This window comes from Babylonia areolata, chromosome 12 (genome assembly GCF_041734735.1).
Source record: "Babylonia areolata isolate BAREFJ2019XMU chromosome 12, ASM4173473v1, whole genome shotgun sequence".
Lineage (NCBI taxonomy): Eukaryota > Metazoa > Mollusca > Gastropoda > Neogastropoda > Buccinidae > Babylonia > Babylonia areolata.
Window position 1 is genome coordinate 30,589,778 of NC_134887.1, and position 24,271 is coordinate 30,614,048.

A 24,271-nucleotide genomic window follows, 5' to 3' on the forward strand; every position below is an offset into this window, starting at 1 on the left:
CATATCATTATTGTTAGATGTTTGAAAAAACCATGTGAATGTATCATTATCATCTTAAACATTATCATCATTAAAATAAAATACAATAGCAACAGTAAGATAAAATAGAAACAAAACTAAACAAAACAAACAAAAAACCACAAGCAACTTACTATGAGTATGAGAACAATACTGACAATATATCAATGTATTGATCACCAAATCCTATATCTCTCTGTTGGCATATGGAGGAGTTTGCCTCAGTATGCGGCAGTCACACACTGTGACTTCATTCAATACAGACACTCCTCCAATCAATACACTCTTGTCTAATTACTGGCTTAAAAGAAAAAAAAAAGATCAATCACATATGCTGCTGTGGTCAATAGACCAATGTTTCACGACTTGCATAGTGTAATGTAGGAATTACACGAGTACATAAATGTATGTAATATGCCTGTGCAGTCGCTGAACCAACCATCCCAACAAGGTCACCGGATGCATTCTCAGATTCTGACCCGTTATAAACTCTTTCACCACCATAGGCGACCTTAGTTGACTGAACAGTGCATCGCCACAGGTGACTTTAGTCGACATCAAGGGGTCATGTTAAAAGGAATGTTTTTTCACATAAAATAAAGCTTGACAGCTGCAGCCAGTTTCCGGCCAATAAAGACAACACCAGCCTTGCTCCCTGACCCAGCATCGCCACAGGTGACTTTAGACTAGTCGACATCGAGGGGTCATGTTAAAAGGAATGTTTTTCACATAAAATAAAGCTTGACAGCTGCAGCCAGTTTCCGGCCAATAAAGACAACACCAGCCTTGCTCCCTGACCCAGCATCGCCACAGGTGACTTTAGTTGACATCGAGGGGTCATGTTAAAAGGAATGTTTTTCACATAAAATAAAGCTCGACCGCTGCAGCCAGTTTCCAGCCAATAAAGACAAAACCAGCCTTGCTCCCTGACCCAGCATCACCACAGGTGACTTTAGACTAGTCGACATCGAGGGGTCATGTTAAAAGGAATGTTTCACACATTGTAATAAAGCTTGACAGCTGCAGCCAGTTGCCAGCCAATAAAGACAAAACCAGCCTTGCTCCCTGACCCAGCATCGCCACAGGTGACTTTAGTTGACATCGAGGGGTCATGTTAACTCTCTCGGGACGACAAGTTTTCTCCCTTGCTTTTCCCCACAGACGGCCCGTTTGTAAGGGTTTGGAAAAAAATTACAAAAAATACAAAATACAGAGTAAGAAAATGAAACTTTCAGAACTGGTTTATTACTTGTTGAGCTATTACATATAAAAAAAATCAAATTTCTCATCTTATTTTAACAGTTTTGCCATATGTAGAAAATACTGCCAATTTTTCAACCCGAATCACCATACCCATGCTCGCTTTCTGCATTAAATTCGCTTTCTTATTTGTCATCATCCACCTCTTCAATGTCCGACCCTTCAGTTTGTAGCATTTCAAGTACTTCGGCAACCCTAAAACGTTGCCATCACTGCCCTTGTTCGCTTCACAACATTCTGAGAAGAGCCCGCTTTAATAACAGGCTGGCACGCGAGCAGACGACCAGTCAGTGACTTTGTCAGCGTGTGTGCGAGACGGGCCACACATGCCAGGCTGACCAATCATACTGTTCAATTGTGGAGTGACCCAGAATAGCGCACTCTGCTTGGCTAATCACAAAATCACGTGTACAGCGCGTGATGGAATTTTACTTTCAGAGAATGCTATTCCATTCCTTCGTCTGAATCCAAATACATTTTGTGTAGGAATGCGTGAGCATTCCTTCGTCTGGAGAGAGTTAAAAGGAATATTTCTCACATTGTAATAAAGCTTGACACCTGCAGCCAGTTTCCAGCCAAGAAAGACAAAACCAGCCTTGCTCCCTGACCCAGCTTGAAGAGAACAAGTTCATGGTGTTGTTTTGACATGAACCGAGGCCTGTGACTGACAGCATTATATCTAAAATATTTGGTGCTGGGGAGTGATTTTTGACACAGAAACATGGTGGTGAAAGAGTTAAGGATAAAACTCTACTTTCCATAGTCACTTTCTTCTGGCCACAAGGCTGATTGGGCATCGCCTTCACACAGTTATCACCCCTCCCAGATTCTACAACAGTCTCTTTCCTCCCTGGGTGCTCAAATCTCTTAGTTTAAGAAATTAGATTAATTTTATAGCAGAAAGAATCAGAATCAGTATCATTATCAGTAGCTCAAGGAGGTGTCACTGCATTCAGTCAAATCCATATACGCTACACCACATCTGCCAAGCAGATGCTTGACCAGCAGCATAACCCAACGCACTTAGTCAGGCCTGGAGAAAAAAGTAAAATAAAAATAAAAAAATAAATAAAATACCCCCCTCACCCCTTCCCCCCCAATTTAAAAAATAAAAAAATAAAATAAACAAATAAAAAATAACTCAGAACTGTGTGTGTGTGTGTGTGTGTGTGTGTGTGTGTGTGTGTGTGTGTGTGTGCATGTGTGTGTGTGTGTATGTGTGTGTGTGTGTGTGTGTGTGTGTGTGTGTGTGTGTGTGTGTGTGTGTGTGTGTGTGTGTGTGTGTGTGTGTTATGTGACTGTGCTGTTACACTAATTATGTTATGCAAATTTAATGTATTACTCTTTTGTCACAGCATATTTTTCTGTGAGAAATTCTGGCCGCTCTCCCTAGCGAGACTGTGTCGCTACACTTAGAGCATTCTAGTGGAGGGGGAGAAAATACTGGCAACAGTGGGATTCGAGTCAATGTGTTCAGATTCTCTCGCTTCCTATGCAGACGTGTTACTACTAGGCCAACACTCCATTAGCATTAGTATGAAAACGTGCAAAAACAAGTTTTAAAAACTGCCTGTACAATTTCACTAAGTTCTGATAAAGCACAGGGGTGACCCTCAAGTTTAGGAAAGAATATTGACATAACACGTCTAACACAGAGGGTGGGGGAGCGTGGGGGTGACACACTGATATTCTGGCAAACCTTCAGTCTCCAGTGTTTCATATGTAGTGCTACAGGAATTCACTGCTGATAGTCTGCTGTTTCAGTTATTTAATACAGATAAGCATGCTCTCCCTCTATCTCTCTCTGTTACTTCGTAAAACAGTTATAATGTATTTTTTGTTGTCTATATATTTACACGGATACAATGCACGGTTTGTTGTCTATATTAATGCTTATTTGCTTATGTGTTTTCGTTGAGTTGTATTATGTTTACGTATACCCCCTTCACTAGCGGCTGTGGCCTGATTGTGAATAAACCATTCCAAATTCTCTCTCTCTCTCTCTCTCTCTCTCTCTCTCTCTCTCTCTCTCTCACACACACACACACACACACACAAACACAGTGTACACAGACACACAGATACATACAGACACACACAGACAGACAAACACACAGAGAGAGAGAGAGGGAGAGAGAGAGACAGAATGAAAGAAATACATGCACATATGCAACTTCGCATTTAACTTAACAATAAACCAGTCATGTACTTAGGTCCCAAGTGTTACTAAACTGTATGGACAGAAGAAACACCCCACCTCTCTCTCTTCTCTCAATTTTCATGCACATATATCCCATACATGTGTACACACACTCAAATATACCAGATTGTGACATATATCACTGAGAATCAAACATCACACATAGTTTCTAATGAATTTCTTCAAATTTGAGGGACAAAATAAAATGTCGTACACATACTATGACATTTGTGTATATGTATAATATATGATTATATTTTTCATTCATGACAATATGATAGAGATTCCAAAAGACCATTTCATGTTCCTTCACTGGCACAGCACATATTTAGCTTATGATAAATATTGCATATATTCTAAATTAAAATTTATATTTGATAATTTGATATTTGTCATTCATGATACTGTCAACAAGTTATCAAGATATTTATATATGTAAATTCCACTGGTAAAGAACACAATGGATATATGTCTGTCTTACTGGAACGCCATATAATATATATATGAAAGCAAAGTGTCGATCACTTAAAGTGTATGAACAAAATGTGACACATCAATAAAGCCTACTGTGTGTCAGTCTCACGTGTGATAAAAATAACTGAAGTGCACTGACCGAGCAGCGGTTTGTTTGCTTATGGCCCAGCACTTGATCGTCCGTCCCCCATGCCATATGAGCAAAACGAAACTTTCCCCAGAAACTCCCACTTAAAAGTGCTCTCTAAAAACACCATTGATAGAACTTTCACGTGCCTTTACTAATTTGGGATGCACAGCTCAAAGTCAGATGGCTAAAGCTGCATTCATGAACATGTACACAGTACTGTATGCAACATCCTTCTAAATCCTTAAAAAGTATGCCGTATTTTTCAGGTCAAAACAAATTTTGATCCAACTCTTGAAAAGTGAAAACGGGGGAGGTAAGTTCCTTTCGAAGGATCATAATAACTAGCGATCATTCACAATATTCCAGATCCACTTCACAAGTTCGAACACAACTTACCAGCGCAAACTTTTCTGCCTCCACCCCTTCTTCCGCCATAATCGCGGGTCAAAGTTGCAAGGTTGAAACCTCAGACAGCGGGGTAAGGACCGTTTGCTTCCACAATCTCATGACGACGAGTACTGCTTGCAGTCATGTCGTCTGCTAGGGGAACATGTGTGTATTTTTACCGAAACGTGTACAACATCAGAAATATAAACGGAAGAGGTGTGCACGCGCGGGATGTGTGTGTGTGTGTGTGTGTGTGTGTGTGTGCGAGCGCGTGCGTGCGTGCGTGCGTGTGTGTGTGTGTGTGTGTTTCAATAATGATAATGAAACATCACAGCCCATCGTTATCATCAGTTTAACAGACCCTTACAGACCAACACTGGTTCCAAAGTTCATCTTTGTCTGCAAGCCCTGTCCAGTTGCTTGAATGACTGTCGATCTGTTAACTTGAACATAACTGCTGGCTTTTATCAGTTTCAGTCCAATAATACACATTCCGTTTCTTCTCTGAACATCCAGTCTGAACCGATTAACTTTGAGTAAATCTTGTGCTCTGAATCGAATGTCACAACAACCTATTTGCTCTTCTGTACATCTTCTGTCAATGGCAGTTCTAGACATGCTTTCCAGCTTCTTCTCATTCAAACAAAGCCAGACCAATGCCCCATAAAGAAGTGGGTTTGAATTTCCCATAGGCCGGAAGGTTTACTGCCCTTTAAACTAGACCCTCAGTAGTCAATCAAAGTTCCATGTGCAGAATATGCAAAGATAATAATAATGACGATAATAATAATGATGATAATCATCTTACTCATCATGGTAATATCAATAATGATAATGATGATGATGATAATAACAATGATAATAATAATAATAATGATGATGATGATGTTGCAATGTTGTGTTGTCATTCATTGCATCCAGATAGAACACTGCAAGGTTGTACTTTTAAGCACTTTATTCTGTTCAGCTACAGATTACAATACAGAAAGGTCTTCACACAGACAGAGTCAAGGGTGGAAGTGATGTGAGTGCTCGCTGCATGCATGGAAAGGGGGCAGAGACATAGACAGTGGTGCTATCAGTGTGGGAAAGAGATGGTTGTTTTCATTCCTTGACCTATGACGCTGAAGCTATTTATTTTTAGGGTTGCTGCTATCTTTGTGCTGGACATACTCCACAGTTAAACTATAAGACAAAACTAGTTCACTGCAAAATGCATTTTGCGAACTAAAAACACAAACAACAAAAAATGAAAATGAGAGTTTTGTCATATGAAGCATCATAATCTCAGTGTAAGTGGACCATTGAACTGAAGATCTGTTGTGGAGAAAGAATTCAACATACTTTGTGTATGCATACATTGATAAGGAATTACTCTAGTATACATTCCTATGGTTGTAGCTTTCATTCTCTCTCTCTCTCTCTTATATATATATGTGTGTATATATATATATTTTTTTTTTAAATTAACAAATGGAATGTAATGATCTCCACAAGCAGTTATTAGTATAAGGGAAGCAATTGCTTCCCAAGCAATGCAGTCCATTATAGTGTAGAGTGATGTCCCTTGCCCCTTTGTTCTGTCAATGCTTCAAACAGAATACAGGCAGCACCACAACCTAGTCGTGTGACTTCATTTATGTTCTATAGTCCTGATGTGTGTGTGTGTGTGTGTGTGTGTGTGTGTGCATGTGTGCATGGAGGGATGAAATGGGCTGTTGGGTGTGCACGCTCGATCACATCTATGTGAATGCATGTATATGCAAGAAGCACCCTTGTGTCTGCATTGTTGGAGAGGAAAATGCAACCAGGTCCCCCAAAGACACATACATGAAGAGCACTTGTTGGTTTATCAGTGAAAGAATGATTTAATTCATTTTATTCAAATATATTCAATTTTTGTTTGCAGTTTTCACACACACATACACACATCAACATGAGGGTGAAAATGGAGGGTTGTCACATTCCTCCAATACAGTACACCAGTACTTTAATCTTGAACGCTTTCTCCATGTACGCACATCAAAAACCCAGCTTCACAGCACTCTGCCATTCTGTTTATTGCTGATTCATATGCACACAGAGTATCATATAATTTTTTCTTTTTTTTAAACACTCTTAAACTGTCATGCACTGTTTATTGTAACAGTCAATAAACAACAACAAAAAACCCACCCCAAAACACCTGTTTCCAATAACATAATCAACTGGTTACATGTTCACTGCAACAGTCACACCTGTTTCCAATAACATAATCAACTGGTTACATGTTGACTGATACAGTACAATCAACATAAAAAAAAAACCAACAACAAAAACAAACAAAAAACATGTTTCCACTGACACAATCAACTGGTTACATGTTCACTGATACAGTCAATTAGCATAAAAACAACAACAACAACAAAAACAAACAAAAAACATGCTTCCATTGACACAATCAACTGGTTATTATCAAGATCTGAGGCAGTAAAATCAGCAGTATGTGGATATGTTTTCTCATTGACATAATCAAATGTGATTATGTTTAAGATACAAAGTGAAGAAAATCAGCAGCACAGCATTTCTTCTCTCTCTCTCTAAAACTGACAACCAGAAAATGACAAATGCTTAATTCCTGACACACAGATACAAGAAAAGAAATGCATTGCAACATCAGTTAAACATTGGCAATTCCTAGGAATTCATTGACATTGCTGTGGCAGTATAAAAGAGGCGGTGGGAAGAGGGTTATTACTGTTAAATGTCTTGCAATGGCAGGAAGAAATGGGATGTATATTGAAGAAAAAAAAAAGAAAAAAGATTAAATTGAAAATCTATTAAAAAAAAAAATAATAATAATTTAAAAAAATAATAAAGCGAGAGGATTGGAGGATGCTGGTTGCCAGATCACCTGTGGCGCCCCAACGGTCCACAAGACTACAGGATAGGTGAAGGTGAAATAATGAAATAAAATAATTTTTTTTTAAAATGCAGAACTGATTAGAACAAATGATTTTTCTGTCAAATATATTTTATTCACAGTTGAAAATAAACATATGTCTAAATCTAACCACACTGAAAAAAAGGGAAAAAGAGGATATACTTAGAAATGTTAGAAATGTGTTATCATATATTGCAATGCCAGTTCAAAATAAATCAAAAAGGAATGTTTCTATGAAGTGTGATTGCATTGCACAGCAACAAAACCTTTTTTGTTTTGTTTTTTTGGCTCAGTATATTGCCCTTGCAATCTAAAAGTCATTCTTTGTCAATTTATTTGGACTGCAACAACAGAGAAAAATTACACAAAATGCATTGCAATGAAAACAAGTCACACTGCAATACCAATAGAAAAAAAAATGAAAGGGGAATTTGTATCACAAGATTAACTGCACTGACTGTGACAGATAAATAATACTATGAAATCTTTTTTCAGGGCAGTAAGAGAAAGGGGGAATTCCTTACATTAGTTTTACTGCGATTACAGTAAAGACAAATGAGATTTCCGAATATTTTTCTCCACACAATACCACACTGGGACTGTTTACAGGTGCCATGTAGCTGAAGGGTGACACAGGCAAAGCACCAAAGTTTTTTGTGATGGTGTTGTGTATACACAATTCACAAAAAAATATTGAGGACCATTGGGAAACTTGCAGTTTTCTTCATGAAGACATAACAACAAAATGCTGATTTTTTTGGCAAACGGCAATGTATACAGCCAGTGTAATATGCACCAATCTTAACCAGAGCAGCTTTCTTGCTTTTTTTTTATATTTTTTTTTTACACAGAAAAACCATAACTACTGTTTATAAACTATGCAGTACTGATTTATTTCTTTACTGAAACACAAATTTCTAAAATGCATTTTCTTAAGTTCTTGGTACAAGTGTGCCTGAAACAGCTGTTATGAGTATTCATTGAGAGACCCTTGTGCAGTCTGCATAATTCAACACGTCTCACAATCAAAAAAAAAAAAAAAAGAAAAACAAAGAAAAGAAAAGAAAATATACCTGCTGTGTATTAAGAGGTTCTGAACGTTGAATTTCTCTTTTTGTCACAACAGATTTCTCTGTGTGAAATTTGGGCTGCTCTCCCCAGGGAGAGCGTGTCGCTACACTACAGCGCCACCTTTTTTTTTTCCCCTGCGTGCAGTTTTACTTGTTTTTCCTATCAAAGTGGATTTTTCTACAGAATTTTGCCAGGAACAACCCTTTTGTTGCTGTGGGTTCTTTTACGTGTGCAGCATGCACACGGGACCTCGGTTTATCATATCACCCGATTGACTAGCCCCCAGACCACCACTCAAGATTTAGTAGAGGGGGAGAAAATATTGGCAGATGAGCCGTGATTCAAACCAGCACGGTCAGATTCTCTCGCTTCCTATGTGGACGCGTTACTTCTAGGCCATCATTCGTTCTGTGAAGTCTGTATGATATGGCACATTCCAGTGAAACAGACTGAAAGAGAGGAACAGGGGGTGAAAGAGCAAGAGACCTACAATGCTCCATTTTACACAATGAGTCCATGATGTACTGGAATATGACACTCCTCCATAAAGTTATTGCAATGGAGGTGATTAAAAAACAACAACCAAAAAACACACACAAAAAAAACCCCGAGGGGTGGTTCACACAAACCACTGCAAATAATCAGATACAGCATGTGTCGTTTATCATTTCTTTTCTACAACTGGGAAGCATGAAACTTTATGCCATTTGAATTAACACAAGTATAGTAAAAACAAAAAGAACAAAAACACAGACAGACAGACAGACAGACACAGAGACACACACACGCCACGCATATGCACACTGTTTATATCAATCATCCCTTGGCATATTTTGTAAAAATGTGACCCACTTTTTTTGTCACATCATAATGATATGTATATATATAATCACATCAAACTGTCGAAAAGGAGAGATTTGGGAGGAATTCAGTTGGAGTTTATCATAGCCACAGTGAATGCCTCCTACCTTGAACCACTCGTATACATAGTATTAAGCTGATATGCATGCTAATACCACTTCCTTCATTAAAAAAGGTTTGCTCGTTAATTTTTTTCTTCTTAACAAAAACCACAGTAGTTTGGGTGGATTGTTTCAGGGTGCTGCATTTGAATCATTACCTCCTGACACCAACCCCTTTTTGACACTACAAAATTTGAAATGCTGTTTGTGTGTGTGTGTTTTTTTAAGTGGTAACAAAACCAATGGAAAAAACAGCACTTACTTTAAAAAAAATTTTTTTTTAAAGATTATCATTAAGATTTCATTGCTGAGAAGACAGTTTTGTCTGTAATCTTACAAATTCCACAATAACAATGCCAGTTTTGCAAATAGCCTCTTAAAAGGGGCAAGAAGAAAATAAAAGGCATTCACAATTTGTACCAAAGGATTGACAGTAGACAAATTCTTTTAATCCATGCTGATAATCATCTTCAAACAAAAGTATTTACGTCAGACTTTTTTCTCGTTAGTGTACAAAGATGCAAGCAGAAACACATACAAGGTGTATTCAAAAAGTATCCAATCTTAATTTTTCATGCGTAAACAAATGAAGCTAGGGAGGCGTGGTTTGGTGCATGTATATAGGTGACCCGAATGTGCATGTGTTAATTTTTTCCCCGCCTGCAGAAGCTGTCAGTCAATGGCAGACTGCCGATGTCGGATGAGTGAGAAGTGTAAGTGAGTGCCGTCGGATTTTCGTTTTTGACAAAATGACTGAAAACTTGAACAACGCTACTGCATCAAATTTTGTGTCAAGTTTGGTGATTCCCAAGTGGAAACGATCTGCAAAATTCAACAGGCCTTCGGGGACGAAGCAATGGGCACCACACAGATAAAGGAGAGGTACAACTGCTTCAAAGATGGCCGCACATCAGTGGAGAATGAAGCATGTTCTGGTAGGCCCTCAACATCCCGAAATGAGATCGTCACTGACCAACTGAGGACCCTGATGATGCACACCTGTGCTTCGTCAGGCTCCCTACTCTCCCGACGTGGCTCCGTGTGACTTCTGGCTGTTCCCACAGCTGAAAATGCCCCTGAAAGGGACCAGATTTCTGTCCAAAGAAGACATCATGCAGAATGCGACAAACCAACTGCACGCCATCCCAAAAGAGGCATTCCAGCGCTGCTTCCGACAGTGGCAGAACCATTGGGAGAAGTGTGTGGCAGCCCAAGGGGACTACTTTGAAGGAGATTAGTGCAAGTTTGTTGTATCTGGATACGAGTAGTTTTTGTGAACGAAGGTTGGACACTTTTTGAACACACCTCATATGCGCACACACACACACACACACACACACACACACAGAATGTCGCACCCTGCCTGTCCCATTCTCGGACTAAGAGGAAAGTGCATTCCACTTGGCTTTAAAAAGAAAATCAATCCCCCGCCCCTCAAAAAAGGTTTTTTTTGGCTTGATGCAATATTGCAGTGTACAGGTGAATAAACGATCAAAATTATTGAAACAAAACACACAAATATAGACACACACTTACAGATAAAAGTAAAAATCCCTGTAAAATCTACAGTGAATTAGAGTCACAGTAAAAAAAAAAAATAAAAAAAAAATTTTTAAAGCTAATACAGGATTGGATGGAATAACACCTTTCTTTACAGGAATACTGATAAACAGGATTTCTTCTTCTTTTTTATCACACTCACATAGAACTGGATCGTAGCAGTTACTAATACTGACAGGCAACCACAAAGGCCATATCAAAGCTGTGCAACAAGTTAAAGGTTTAAGGTCAACAGTCACACAGTCTTTAACGGCCCTCAGGACATTGTGTCTAGGGCTCAGCATAGGAACTTACGAAGTCAGGGCCTGATCCTCTCCTTCCACCATTTAAACCTCCACTGATGGGCACAACATCTGAGTGGTTAAAGCGTTGGACTTACAATCTGAGGGTTCCAGGTTTGAATCTCGGTAACAGTGTCTGGTGAGTAAAGGGTGGAGATTTTTTCTATCTCAACAGGTGTATATGTGTGTATATGCAAGCAGAAGATCAAATTTGCACATCAAAGATCCTGTAATCTATGTCAACGTTCGGTGGGTTATGGAAACAAGAACACACACAGCATGCACACCCCCGAAAACAGAGTATGGCTGCCTACATGGTGGAGTAAAACGGTCATACACGCAAAAGCCCACTCATGTACATACGAGTGAACGTGTGAGTTGCAGCCCACGAACAAAGATGAAGAAGAAACCTTTGCACACCTGGGTGGAGTGGGGAAAACTGAAGTGAACTGCCTTTCTTTAACTCTTTCACCACTGTAGGCGACTTTTGTTGACTAGACAGTGCACAGCCATAGGCAACTTTTGTCCACGTCAAGGGGTCATGTTGACAAGACCATTTTTGACTCACTTGTGTAAACAAAGTGAGTCTATGTTTTAACCCGGTGTTCGGTTGTCTGTGTGTGTGTGTGTGTGTGTGTTCGTGTGTCTGTGTGTCCGTGGTAAACTTTAACATTGACATTTTCTCTGCAAATACTTTGTCAGTAGACACCAAATTTGGCATAAAAATAGGAAAAATTCAGTTCTTTCCAGTCATCTTGTTTTAAACAATATTGCACCTCTGGGATGGGCACAAAAAATAAAAAAAGAATCCTAATTATATGCAAACTGCATTTACTGTTATATTTATATTTTTTGTATACTCTAAACTTGGCACTTTGACCTCTTATTCTGACACAACAACAAGAGGAGTCATTATTATCATTTTTTGTTCAAACAGGAACTTCTTTTGCTAAGCATGGCATTTTTATTTATTTTGCAAACGTTTTTGGTGCAGATAGTAAAGAAGGGAAATTACTCTGTAATTAATGCTAGGGGACTTAATTTATCACAAGTGAGTCTTGAAGGCCTTGCCTCTCTTGTTCACATTGTAACAAAGCTTGACAGCTGCAGCCAGGTTCCCGCCAACAGAACTCTGACTAACCTTTGCCTCCTGACCCAGTTTGAAGTGAACAGGTCCACTGTGTTGCTGTGACACATGAACTGACGCCTGTAACTGCGAGCATCGTTTCCAAAATATTTGGTGCTGGGGAGTGTTTTTTTCCACATGGAAACTTGGCAGTGAAAGAGTTAAGGACAGAACACCACAGTGGAAACATGGCCTAAACTCTGATCACTGGTGAAACCTGGATCAAAAGTCAAATGCCTTGACAATGACCCATTCTGCCACAGTGCTTCCTCCATGTAAAAAAAAAAAAGAAAAGAAAAAAACAAAACAAACAAGAATGATTAACACTCACAACCTTCACACTGACAAAAAGATTCCAATAAACGTAACCGTAAAATAAATAATCCCTGATTTCAGTCCATACCATGTGCAAATATAGTCACAGTCAGACTAACTGCACAGGTAATCTGACAGAAACTGAATGACAAAAAAAAAAGGGAACTGTTTTTTTGTTTTTTCATCCCCTCAGAAAATGTAGAGATAATAAAAATTAATAATGAGGGAACACAAATGAAAAATCATACATAACATATAACTTTATAGCTGAGAGGTGATAAAACAATACTGGAACATAACATCTAACATGTAAACTAACCCTCTACAGAATCAGATAATGGATTTCATATTCCAGTGCTTTTTTTTCTCTTTTGTCTTTTTACACATGAAGCCACACACTTATAATATCAAGTAAAACGTAAATCATATAAACGAAAAACAGCAAACGTGGTAGCTCAACAATCTGGCATCATATGACCACACACACACACACACACACACACGGAAAAAAAACCCACAGCACAGTGCTCAATAATCTGGTATTTTGAATATGACCACACACACACACACACACACACACACACACACACACACACAGATAAATGAGAGGCAAACAAACAAAACTTTATAAACCAAGCAGTAAACTGTCAATAAATAACCCCTTGACTGCTGAAGCTTGGTGAAATGACATCAGTTTGAAGTGCATAATTACTTTTGTGCAGATATCAATGTTGTCATGGATTCTGCCAAATCAAAGTAATGCAATCCCAAGAGGAAGTCCAGATAAAGAACAGTGACTGACATCCTGATCTGTAGTATAAGCTCTGTGCAATCTCCTGAGGTGACTGACATCCTGACCTGTAGTATAAGCTCTGTGCAATCTCCTGAGGTGACTGACATCCTGACCTGTAGTATAAGCTCTGTGCAATCTCCTGAGGTGACTGACATCCTGACCTGTAGTATAAGCTCTGTGCAATCTCCTGAGGTGACTGACATCCTGACCTGTAGTATAAGCTCTGTGCAATCTCCTGAGGTGACTGACAGGCAGACTATCAGTAGCAGTCAAGGGGTTAAATAACATTAAAAAAAAATGTGACAGAAAGATCAGAAGTTGATGCTGAATGAGTACGATACTGCAGCAGCAGTGGTCTGTTTTAGTCTGAAACTGTGAGAAAGCTTTCTTTTCATTCCGTATCCTGGCATCAACCAGGTCCAAGAGATACAGACACCTGCGTGTTGGTCAGGAAATTTTAGCGTCACTCCCAAAGAAAACATCTGTGAAGTGGACAACCCTCGACTGCATGGTCCCATGGCACAGACCAAAACAAAAGCACACCTGTACAGGAGCTGGAAGCCACATCCTTCCAATCCCAACTCCACAATGCTAACCACTTCGCCACAGCTGCTGGTCTGTCATAATTTTTTCTTATTTATGAACAGCAGAATCAAAAAACAACTTCAATGCACCTGTTACTGACTTTGCAAGAAACTGACCCTGAACAAAGAAAACATTCAAGCCCATTTTTGACTCACTTGTGTAAACAAAGTGAGTCTATGTTTTAACCCGGTGTTCGGTTGTGTGTGTGTGTGTGTGTGTGTGTGTGTGTGTCCGTGGTAAACTTTAACATTGACATTTTCTCTGCAAATACTTTGTCAGTTGACACCAAATTTGGCATAAAAATAGGAAAAATTCAGTTCTTTCCAGTCATCTTGTTTAAAACAATATTGCACCTCTGGGATGGGCACAAAAAAATTAAAAAAAGAAGCCTAATTATATGCAAACTGCATTTACTGTTATATTTATATTTTTTGTATTCTCTAAACTTGGCACTTTGACCTCTTATTCTGACACAACAACAAGAGGAGTAATTATTATCATTTTTTGTTCAAACAGGAACTTCTTTTGCTAAGCATGGAATTTTTATTTATTTTTGCAAACGTTTTGGTGCGGTAGTAAAAAAGGGAAATTACTCTGTAATTAATGCTAGGGGACTTAATTTATCACAAGTGAGTCTTGAAGGCCTTGCCTCTCTTGTTTTTGGTTTTTTTCCCCCCTTTTTTCCTTTTCAAAGCAATAAGCCACAATAAACATCTTCAATCCAATCACAGCAATCCACAACATTTTCACATTTTCAACGCAAAGACAATTCAACACCAATGAACACTTCTTCTGGAAGGCTAATCACAATGGCCATGTGACTTCAAAATGTGCATCAAATGTGATTCCATAACTTACACTTTGTACCTTTTAATACTGATTAATCCGTAACATCCTGTTGCTTCCCTTGGACCAAGAACAGACATTTTTGTGGCGCAGCAGGCATGCTGAATTTCCTTTTCTCAATTAGTTGCATTCTCACTTGGGGCCTTCAGCTTGTTGGCTTTAGCTGCTATCTTGTCTGCCAGTGTTTTCAAAGGGACTGAGCCTGTTTTTGATGATGATGTTGTTGTGTGCGTTCTGTAAATAAAGTGTGGCTTCTCCAGTGCACCCAGCTGTTGTAGGGAAGGTCCACAGAAACTGCAGTGCAGCTGCACTGGTGGGGTACAAAGTGTTAAGCAATGTATGACTGACCTCAAATCAACTTGCATGATTAACCCCAAATCAATTTGCATAATTAACTTCCAATCACTTGCATGGTTAATTCCAGATCAACCCGAATGATTAACTCCAAATCAACTTACATGATTAACTCCAAATCAACTTGCTTCCTCAAATCAACCTGCATGATTGACTCCAAATCATTTTCAAACTGAGAAAATATTAGAACTGGTCAGTGTGCCACACACTGCTGAAGAAATGGGATCACACACGGTGCTGGATGAGAAACAAACAGAACAATTAACAGACCAACAATTTGGGCAAGAAACCCTCACCCTTATCAAGTGAAACAATACAACAAAAACGTTTTGTCAAAATATTGTTGGAAATACATTTTTTTCCAAAAGCTGATTACATGTCTCTTGAATAATGCCACAGGAAATGTTAATGCCCATGAAATGCTGGCATACAAAACAAAATTAATATTAAATGTTTGTGGGGTTTTTTTGTGTTTTTTTGTTTTTTTTGGTTTGGGGACTTGGAACAGAAGGGTATCACCCAAACCTCACCTTCCATTGTTTCAACCTTCCCCAGCTGAAGTCAGGAGGTACCCATTCACACCTGTTTGGAATGAGGAAAATGGGAATAAAGTGCATTTACCTAGGGGGATAGAGCAGAAAGTCCAATCACCTAGGATACAGCACAAAGTGCGATCACCTAGGATACAGCACAAAGTGCAATCACCTAGGATACAGCACAAAGTGCATTCACCGAGGATACAGCACAAAGTACATTTACCTAGGATACAGCACAAAGTGCATTCACCTAGGATATAGCACAAAGTGCATTTACCTAGGACACAGCACAAAGTGCATTTACCTAGGATACAGCACAATGTGCATTCACCTAGGATACAGCACAAAGTGCATTTACCTAGGATACAGCACAAAGTGCCTTTACCGACGATACAGCACAAAGTGCATTCACCTAGGATACAGCACAATGTGCATTTACCTAGGATACAGCACAAAGTGCATTTACCTAGGATACAGCACAAAGTGCATTTACCTAGGATACACCACAATTTACCTAAGATACAGCACAAAGTACATTTACCTAGGATACAGCACAAAGTGCATTTACCTAGGATACACCACAATTTACTTAAGATACGGCACAAAGTGCATTTACCTAGGATACAGCACAATTTACCTAAGATACAGCACAAAGTACATTTACCTAGGATACAGCACAATTTACCTAAGATACAGCACAAAGTACATTTACCTAGGATACAGCACAATTTACCTAGGATACAGCACAAAGTGCATTTACCTACGATACAGCACAAAGTGCATTTACCTACGATACAGCACCCAGGATACAGCACAAAGTGCACTTACCTAGGATACAGCACCTAGGATACAGCACAAAGTGCACTTACCTAGGATACAGCACCTAGGATACAGCACAAAGTGCATTTACCTTGGATACAGCACCTAGGATACAGCACAAAGTGCTTTTACCTAGGATACAGCACAATGTCGAAACAGGGGATGGAACTGTGAACACTGGGGCCAGAAAGAACAGATCCATACCAAAAGAGGATCATCTTTATCTGCTGTTGCTGACAGCTCAGATGGCCATTCAGGACCAAATCAGGGTAAATAAAAAGACAACTAAATATTTGTCCTGTAGAACCTGATTGAACAAAACAAAAAAAAAAAGAAAAGAAAAAAAAAGAACATTCTTAAAAACTGGCAAAGAAAGAGGCGCTTACAAGGTATTTAACAGTATTCTTTAATAACAATAATGATGGTAATAATAAGAAAGATAATAATAATGATAACAGAAAGAATGATAATAAATAATCATAATATCATTCTTCTTTATTCATGGCCTGTGACTCTCACTTTCACCCGTACACACAAGTGAGCTTTTGCGTGTATGACTCAAACCCTGCCACGTAGACAGTCATACTCTGATGTCGAGAGGATAATAACAATAAGAAAAAGAAGAGTATTACTATCACTACCACTACTAATAATATCATAACAATATTGATGATGATGATAATACTACTACTAACAATAATAGTTACACAGCACTAGCTCTTAGTGCTGCAGCCTTGGGGGCTAGCTAGACTTCGAGAACCATCCCAATGCTGACTGTTCTAAAACCCTCTTAGCCAAGAGAGTGAGGGATGTAACTTGGGCAAGACACTCTCCACTGTAATCAAATTCTGGCCCAGACAGTTGAGACAGCAGTTGCCTCCTCTGCTGTTCTGATGGCCGTAGTCTGACACGACTGACAATCATACAGATAACAATAATAGTAAAAATAATGATGATTATAATAATAATCATCATAATATTCTTCTTTATTCATCAGCTGCGACTCCCACGTTCACTCACGAGTGGGTTTTTACATATATGACTGTTGTTGTTTTTTTACCCTGCTACGTTAATGTAGGCAGCACACTCTGATATTGAGAGGATAATAATAAAAAGAAGAAGGAGAAGAAGAACACGACTACTACCACTACTACTACTACTACTTTCAGTTTCAGATTCTCAAGGACGTGTCACTGCGTTCAGCCCAATCCATATGTGCTACTCCACATCTGCTAGGCAGTTGACTGACACCAGCATAACCCAACGTGCTTGTCAGGCTTTGAGAGCATGCTTATATATTTGTGTAACTATCAGAGTGGATTTCATTTTACGTAATTTTGCCAGAGGACAACACTCTCGTTGCCATGGGTTCTTTTTCAGTGCGCCAAGTGCGTGCTGCATATGGGACCTTGGTTTATCGTCTCATCTGAAAGAATAGACGCTCAGTTTGATTTTCCAGTCAAACTTGGGAGAAAGGGCGAGAGTGGGATTTGAACCCACACCCTCACAGACTCTCTGTATTGTGTAACAATAATAACTAACTACTAATAATAGTAATAACAATAATGATGATAATAATAACAATAATAGTAATTATAGTAGTAATAACAACAATGACAGTAATTTAATGATAACAATAATAATATCAATCACAACAATCTCCTTCACAGGTTGACGGTGGGGTTGTGAGGGTCCCTGCCCTCCTTCTGGATCTTCATGGACAGATCCACCGTGCTGTAGCCCTGCACCAGTCGGCTGATGGAGATGACGTCCACACAGTCCACACAGTAGTCCTGCAGGTTGCTCTCTGTGATGCCCCCACTGGCCTCGATCAGCACCTGGGGGAACTCCTGCTTCAGCTCTCTTGATGCTTTGGCGATCGCCTGCAAGGGATTGAGTAAGGTTTTTTTTGCTGAAGATTTTGTTATTTCTGCCGTTGTTGTTGTTGTCTCCATCTATTACTGCTACTACTAATAATGGATACTTCTACAGTACTCTGTCCAGAAAACTGCTCTTGGTGCTTTACAAAACACATAATAGAAGGAGGAATCTATTTCTACATCACATACTGTATCAATGTTAGTTATTATTGTTACACACGTATATATATTTTTTCTTCTTTTTCTTCTTCTGCATTTGCGGACAACTCCCCGGTACACTTGTGTAAATGTATGAGTAGGCTTTTACCAGTAGGATCATTTTTCATACACACCCAAAAAGCACCAAACAAACTATATGCATATATCATATAGGTACACACATATATATAATATATATAATCCATGATACTTAGAGTACATGTATACTACATACACACAGTCAAGCACAACATATGTACCTGTGCAGAAGTATTACAAATACTGAATGGACATTCCACAACCAAACCTACCACTGAGAGAAGACATGAGATACACATAAATCTTTACACTGACAGAAGACATTAGATACATATAAATCTTTACACTGAGAAAAGACATGAGATACATATATATAAATCTTTACACTGACTGATACAGAAGACATTAGATACATATAAATCTTTACACTGAGAAAAGACATGAGATACATATATAAAAAATCTTTACACTGACTGAGAGAAGACATGACTGAGATACATATAAATCTTTACACTGAGAGAAGAGATGAGATACATATAAATATTTACACTGAGAGAAGACATGAGACACATATAAATCTTTACACTGAGACTGAGAGAAGACATGAGATACATATAAATCTTTACACTGAGACTGAGAGAAGACATGAGATACATATAAATCTTTACACTGAGAGAAGAGATGAGATATACATAAATCTTTAATATGAATGATTTTAATTCAGTGCTTACATTTGATTACTGATAGTAATATATTCTGCAATATTTTGCACAAATATGAAGGTGCTCACACATTGTTGCTACTGTTATTTGCTCTTTGTGTTTAGTTTTCGTGTGCATAATTCATTTGATGGGTTTTTTAACTTTTACCATTACAACAAATAAAAGGAGTGTGAGCCTGATTCTTCATACACGTTGTATTCAACACACACACACACTCCCCCCCTCTCTCTCTATGAGTCTATCTATCTCTCTCTCTGTGCACTACCTCTGGGGAGAAGTTATCCAGCATGACCACCTCACTTCCAGCTTTAATGGCTTCCAATGCTTCCTCCACGCTGCGACACTCCACTTCAATCTTGGTGGAGAAGCCCCCCACCACACGCGCATCTTTCACTGCCTGCAACATCGTGTGAAATAGTCAGAATGATGGATGAATACCCCCCCCCCCTCCCCCTTCCTCCCCCTCCCCCCCCCCCCCCCCCCCCCAAAAAAAAAGCTACAAACAAGCTGCATCGTGTGAAATAGTCAGCATGATGGAAGAATACTCCCCCCCCCCCCCACCCCCCTCCCAAAAAAAGCTACAAACAAGCTGCACTGTGTGAAATAGTCAACATGATGGAAGAATGACACTCCCCCCCCCCCCCCCCCCCCCCCCCCCACCCCAAAAAAACAAAACAACAACAACAAAAAACAAACAAAAAAAAACACAAAAAAAAACAACTACAAACAAGTTGCATCGTGTGAAATAGTCAACATGATGGAAGAATGACCCCCCCCCCCCCCCAACCTCCGCTCCCCCCCACCCCCCGCCAAAAAAAACCCAACTACAAACAAGTTGCATCATGTGAAATAGTCAGCATGATGGAAGAATGAACCCCCCCACCCCACCCCACCCTCCAACCTCTGCTCCCCCCCACCCCCCCGCCAAAAAAAACCCAACTACAAACAAGTTGCATCGTGTGAAATAGTCAGCATGATGGAAGAATGAACCCCCCCACTCCCCACCCCCACCCCTCCAAAAAAGCTACAAACAAGCTGCATAGTGTGAAATAGTCAGCATGTTGGAAGAATACCCCCCCCCCCCCCACCCCCACCCTCCCCAAAAGCTACAAACAAGCTACATCATGTGAAATAGTCAGTCAACCTGAAGAATAAGCAGCATCTACATCCGTACATGACAAAATACTGAAACATGCAAAAGCATGATCAGCATAGAATGAGCAACAGACAAAAACAAACACAACAATACATGAACCACTGCAGACATGATAACAAACAATCATGAATAAAGAGTAGTAACTCTCTCCATACACAGGCAGCATCAGCAGCATTCCAACTCCCTCGTTTACTCTCCTAGCCTCATTATTCTTTCAATAGTTTCATGTTGAATCACTGCAGACATGGCAGAATAAGAGCAGACTGTTTAGTCCAGGAATCCGTGGTCACAAAAAAAAGTTGGACTTCCCCTTAATACATAAATAAGTGAATATAAAAAAACAACAACATGTGCGTGCACATGTGCGTGTGCATGCAATGCTTATAATCTTTGAAATTGTAATTTATAGGCTTTTCAGCTCTTGATGTCTTGTCAGAAAGTTACATTTTCCTCAGCCGAATGATTTCCTTTTGCATGATGGTCAGTAAGAACACACAATAATCAAATAAGGATGTGCAGGTAATTTAAATCTATTTTTATTTCACTTGTGTCTGAAAAATAATATATATTTTCTTTCTACATTTTCCCTTTTGCATGGCATACAATGTGCAAAAGAACCAAGAAAGCCGTGTTTAGTTATACAATTTTGTTTATTTTAATTTACAAATCTGTTGATGAGCATGTAACTGAAAAAGCCATTTTTTTCTGAGACAGCACAAACTGTGTCTATATAGTGCATTTGCATTCAGTATAGATCAATATTTAGGGATCTACATTAGACTGCCCTTTCCCACATTTATACAAAGAGCAAGCAGCTACAGACATGAAAAGGTTTTTCACAAAAATGCATCTGATCCAGACCTTTCCTGCCCTCCTCTATTCAGTTGATCTGTACAATAAGGAGGAAAAGTGCCTTCATTCAATGGAGTGGTACAAAGCATGACAAGGCACACACAGTCCTTTAATCTCTCTCCACAATGAGCGTTCCCTTAACTTCAATCCTGCTCTTTCTCTCTCTCTTTCTCTCTATGCTGAAAATGTGGGAGGGGGGGAGGGGCATTAGCCTTTCAGGAATAAACCATCCATTCATTCATACTCCATGGTGAAGAACGATAACTGTGTTTAACAATACTGGTCTGTAAACTTGTACCTCTGTACAGAGCACTGCTTGTCAAAACACAACCCCCCAAGCTACGGATTATGCTTTTATAGTGTGTTCTTGGCATGATCAAGTCTATCGGCTTGTACTTGTAGAGAAGAACTCATTGAACTACTGAGATTCATATCTGTGGATTATCTTTTATCTACACCCTCAAAGACTAATCTTTTATCTACACCCTCAAAGACTGCTAGGCAGAATGCCAGCACAAGTTGTGCTATGGCTCAAAATGCTTTTGCTTTAAGCACCTGTCTGGTTATTGTCACTGGAAGAGATCTGATTAAACAGACCTACCTGTATCAATATATGGTAAAGGTGTTTATTTCTAATGTTTATATCACAGATAAATTACAATAAATGAATAAAGCCCATCTTTCATGGCACCGTCAATTGACTGGCACCTATCAATATTGGGTCACCAGAAAACCACTTACCTGAGGAGACCCTGTACTACTGCTAAATCACTCCAGTAGTGCTTTGCAGGGCCTGTTCTCATTCAATAAAAAGAAGAATAGAAATAATGAAACTATGAATGAGTTACAGATACATCACATTATATGAACTTTACTTCTCAGTCTAAAATACACTGATAATGTAACATTTCCATTAGATCTTCGCTGGGGTCACCAGGGCAAATTTTATCTGATAAGCACACATGTATACTTTATTCAAATACAAACTGGCACAGTGTATGTGTATGTGTTTGCTCATGCGTGCATAAGTCTTATTACTGTGTTGTGTGTTATTTGAATTAAAATATTATCTTCCATTCTCACATGTGTGTGTGTGTGTGTGTGTGTGCATGTGAGTGTGTGTGTGTGTGAGAGAGAGAGAGAGAGAGAGAGAGAGAGAGAGAGAGATCTATCCATGTTGATGATGTGTGTGCAAGTGTATGCATGTGTTGATATTGATTAGTGTATATAATGTTAATAGATTTGAAAACACACACACACACACACACACACACACACACATACAGATACACACACAAACACAACACGTGTGCATTCCTGTGCACAAACATGCATTTGTGCGTGTGTGCGCACATGCGAGTGGTGTGTGTGTGTGTGTGTGTGTGTGTGTGTGTGTGTGTGTGTGTGTTGTGTGCATGTGTCTGTGTATGTGCGTATGCATGCGTGTGTGTGTGTGTGTGTGTGTGTGTGTGTGTGTGTGTGTGTGTGTGTGCGCGCGCGCGTGCTTGTGTGTGATGGCGTGTGCATGTGTGTGGTATTGTGCGCATATGTGTGTGTGTATGTTCATGTCTCTATGCGTGGGTGATCATGTTCAACAGTCAAACCAACAAATTGTGCACTGACTCAAGTAGCAATTGCCAAAGGACAGCAATGAAAACGAATCTGGGAGAGAATCAGAGCGGTATCATACAAACCTGTGCCACGCTCCCAGCCGTCCATATGTGATTGTCTTTCAGCATAATCATGGAGGACAAATCATAACGATGCGTGGATACGCCTCCTATAAGCAACGCGTACTTCTCAACCATGCGAAAACCGGGCGTAGTTTTTCGCGTGCCTGCTAACTCCCCGCGCCAGTTGCATTTGTTGGCAATGTTGAGCAGTTTCTTGCAGTAGGTAGCGATACCGCTAGCTCGACACAGGCAGTTGAGCGCTACTCTCTCACCGAGCAGCAGATGACGAACTTTGCCCGACACTTTGGCAACAGTTGTGATGGGCTCTATCCAGCTCCCTTCTTTCTCGATCCACTCTACCTGGCAGTCTAGTTCTTTGAATACAGCATTCACAAACGGGCATCCAGCTAACACCCCCGCACTTTTCATCAAAATCACTGCGGATTCCTCTTTCTCTCCCACCACAAATCCCGCGAAATCGAAGCTTGGGGCATCTTCTTTAAGCCATTCTCTTGCCAAATGGCGTAAAGATGCTGGGTTTAAAACGTGAGCAATGGCTGGGTTGTATATTTTACCCAACCGATCATTCGATTTTTCGTTTTGATCCATTGAATCTTTTTCGGTACACGTTATGTAAACGATAGTTGTTGGCCTCAACCTCCGTCACAACCTTGGGGACCCAAGCTTTCTGTCGTCTGCAACTGCGCCTTGCGCACGCGTTCAATACATTTTGTCTTTTTACAAAATACTTGTAAAGTGATATAATTTAGGACAAAACGCGCGCACACGTGTGTGTGTGTGTGTGTGTGTGTGTGTGTGTGTGTGTGTGTGTGTGTGTGTGTGTGTGTGTGTGTGTGTGTCTGTGTCTGTGTCTGTGTGTCTGTGTGTGTCTGTGTGTGTGTGTCTGTGTGTGTGTCTGTGTCTGGATCTGTGTGTGTCTGGGTCTGTGCAGTGTCTCAGCCGTCTCTGTATGTGTCTGTATGTGTGTTATTATCATAAAAAAGCAAACACGAAAATTTCATTTTGGTGCCCGTGCACACACACACACACACACACACACACACACACACACACACACACACACACACACACTGGCATACACTGGCACACC

The 24,271-nt window shown here is 39.7% G+C and overlaps 2 protein-coding genes across 3 annotated transcripts in view; both read right to left on the minus strand.

Annotated features, from left to right (window-relative positions):
- Positions 1 to 4,633, minus strand: part of LOC143288520 (protein rogdi-like) — a 35,262-nt gene extending 30,629 nt beyond the window's left edge. For both annotated transcript variants that reach the window (XM_076597103.1, XM_076597102.1), the window contains exon 1: positions 4,479 to 4,633. In XM_076597103.1, coding sequence (XP_076453218.1) covers positions 4,479 to 4,517 — 39 coding nt within the window. In that variant the 5' untranslated portion in view covers positions 4,518 to 4,633. The remainder of the gene's footprint in view (positions 1 to 4,478) is intronic.
- Positions 4,634 to 18,263: 13,630 nt separating this feature from the next.
- On the minus strand, positions 18,264 to 23,828 carry LOC143288143 (nicotinate-nucleotide pyrophosphorylase [carboxylating]-like). The gene is made up of 3 exons (XM_076596438.1): positions 23,182 to 23,828; positions 19,745 to 19,876; positions 18,264 to 18,523 (listed from the first exon to the last, which is right to left on the minus strand). Exons 1-3 carry the CDS (start codon positions 23,767 to 23,769, stop codon positions 18,305 to 18,307), a joined length of 939 nt encoding a protein of 312 aa, XP_076452553.1. The 5' UTR covers positions 23,770 to 23,828; the 3' UTR covers positions 18,264 to 18,304.
- Positions 23,829 to 24,271: the final 443 nt, after the last annotated feature.

Coding starts and splice junctions, on each gene's coding strand:
- LOC143288143 (XM_076596438.1), bottom strand. CDS start 23,769: ATGGATCAAAACGAAAAATCGAATGATCGGTTGGGTAAAATATACAAC. Junction 19,877..23,181: donor CGGCTGGGAGCGTGGCACAG/GTTTGTATGATA, acceptor ACGATGTTGCAG/GCAGTGAAAGATGCGCGTGT. Junction 18,524..19,744: donor TGGATAACTTCTCCCCAGAG/GTAGTGCACAGA, acceptor AATCCCTTGCAG/GCGATCGCCAAAGCATCAAG.